The 1,951-nt window shown below is 32.0% G+C and overlaps 2 protein-coding genes across 2 annotated transcripts; both read right to left on the minus strand.

Annotated features, from left to right (window-relative positions):
- Window positions 1-101: 101 nt before the first annotated feature.
- LOTGIDRAFT_158600 (hypothetical protein) lies at window positions 102-1,355 on the minus strand (the record flags this gene model as incomplete). Its single annotated transcript, XM_009051748.1, has 1 exon — window positions 102-1,355. The coding sequence occupies one exon, from the start codon at window positions 1,353-1,355 to the stop codon at window positions 102-104; it is 1,254 nt and encodes a 417-aa protein (XP_009049996.1).
- A 195-nt stretch (window positions 1,356-1,550) lies between these two features.
- Window positions 1,551-1,928, minus strand: LOTGIDRAFT_158601 (hypothetical protein; the record flags this gene model as incomplete). The annotated part of the gene is made up of 1 exon (XM_009051749.1): window positions 1,551-1,928. The coding sequence occupies one exon, from the start codon at window positions 1,926-1,928 to the stop codon at window positions 1,551-1,553; it is 378 nt and encodes a 125-aa protein (XP_009049997.1).
- Between the last annotated feature and the right edge of the window lie 23 nt (window positions 1,929-1,951).

Below are 1,951 nucleotides of genomic sequence, written 5' to 3' on the forward strand. Positions count from 1 at the left end.
TTACCAGTCAATTCTTTCATTATCAAAGATATGAATCTGGAAATCAAAGACGGTAAAAACAGGTTCATAGACTTTGGCAACGAAGAAATTGTCATTAAACTTCATTTAAAACAATCTTCATTCTCTTCTTGAATAGTAAGATAATCGAAATCATCAAATTCATAGTTTTCATCAAAACTATACTCATCTTTGTCGTTGTAAGGATACATAATTCCTTCACTGTTTGGTGGTTTTCTTTTAACATTATTCAAATAACTTCTAAAAACTTTAGTTTGTTTATCATTTGGAATAACTACTCCATTGGTGAAACTTTTTTCCCATGGTTTCTTAAATTTGTTCGTTACATCATGTCCGCTTGCCAACTGAACGTAATCTTCTACACTTATCTTATCATTAGAATAACCTTTAAACGTTTTCTTTTCTTTTAAAACACCATCGGAAGTCAAAACGATGTTGTATTTGACTTTTGGTGCTAAATATAAACCAAATATAATTCCACCGTCACCATAATCGTTTTTACCTTTGCAATAGTCTTCTTCGGAGACCAAACCAGCTCTGTTTAGTTTTTTCCAATTGTTGGATGAAATGTACAAACTATCGGTGTCTGTATAGTATATTTCGGGCTTATAAAATCCATTTATGACGTGAATGAAATTGTTCATTATTTTTTTACTGTGAGATAAAACGAATGATCCCAAATGACTAGATGTTAGTCGTGTAGATTTACTATCTTCGGTAGTAATCTCTTTTTCTTCAATTTCTGTTTCAACAATGTATTGAGTATCATTAATTTTCTCATAGATTTTAACACGTGAATCAAAGTTGGCCTGTAAAGTTGCTTCATTCCATAAATGTCTAGTTGTGAATATATCTTTCTGAATTGATTTACCATACAAGGAATTACATAATAATTTCATGCAATTACTACCCACGATATTACCTTCTCGTTTATATTTATTTCTTAGATCTCTCAAAATTAAAATATAATCTCCATAGGGTGGAGTTTTAAAATTTTCTTCGTAAACTATACCATCTAATATTCTAATAATTCTTCCACCGGCTTTCACTATTTCTTGAATATCGACCGATGTTAAAACGTCGTGACAGAAACCATTTCTGAACCTGATATTTTTACCAGTTTCCTTTTTACCTTCATTATTCGTGAAAGTGATTTTATCTTTAGCTGGTATCGGTTGGAAGAACATGTTTTTGGGATACTCAAACCACACTGTTAAAATAGCTGTTCTAGGTCTGAATTTTTGTTTATTGAAGAGTTTTACAAACTCTTTTTCTTCTTCTGGTAGAAACGGTCTTCCACTTTCCGCTCTCGGATATTCACTGTCTAAATCCGACATGGCGGAAGCGTATAAACCGTTAGCATCAAATGCCATTAGTTTAGTACATTCTATTTTTTTAAGTCTCGAATGAACTTCCGTTTTGTCTTTTGTGCTTGCGCTGTATTCTTTGAATAAATCAATTATGTTATTACTTTCAAGTTCTGTATATTCCTTTAATACGTTACAAATTTCATCCATTTTGTTCGTTTCAAATCATTTTCTATTTGCCGAAACTCTTCCTCCTTTAATAGATCGTCTGATAAAATTTCTTATAAAAGGATTAGGGTGCGAATAAACTTTTTCTATATTTTCTTTTTCGGTATGTTTCGCAACCATTCTAGTAGTTTCATACCATTCTTCTTCAACCATTTCTTTATCGTAATGATATAAATAATACCAACCCTTTAAAGATAAAGATGGAGCCGTTAGATTATTGGACATATTCTGGTTTACAACTTCTTTCATGACTTGGTTGTATTTTATCAAACAAGCTCCAAGACATAGGGTATCCCTTTTTGCATATGGTTCCAATTCGTCTCTCAATTCCTCCCAATTGTCTTGGGTGTATTTAGCAATATCTACGTCGGCCATCTTTCTCAAATTCGCGGGGAGAT

The sequence above is a fragment of the Lottia gigantea genome (genome assembly GCF_000327385.1).
Source record: "Lottia gigantea unplaced genomic scaffold LOTGIsca_17, whole genome shotgun sequence".
NCBI lineage: Eukaryota > Metazoa > Mollusca > Gastropoda > Lottiidae > Lottia > Lottia gigantea.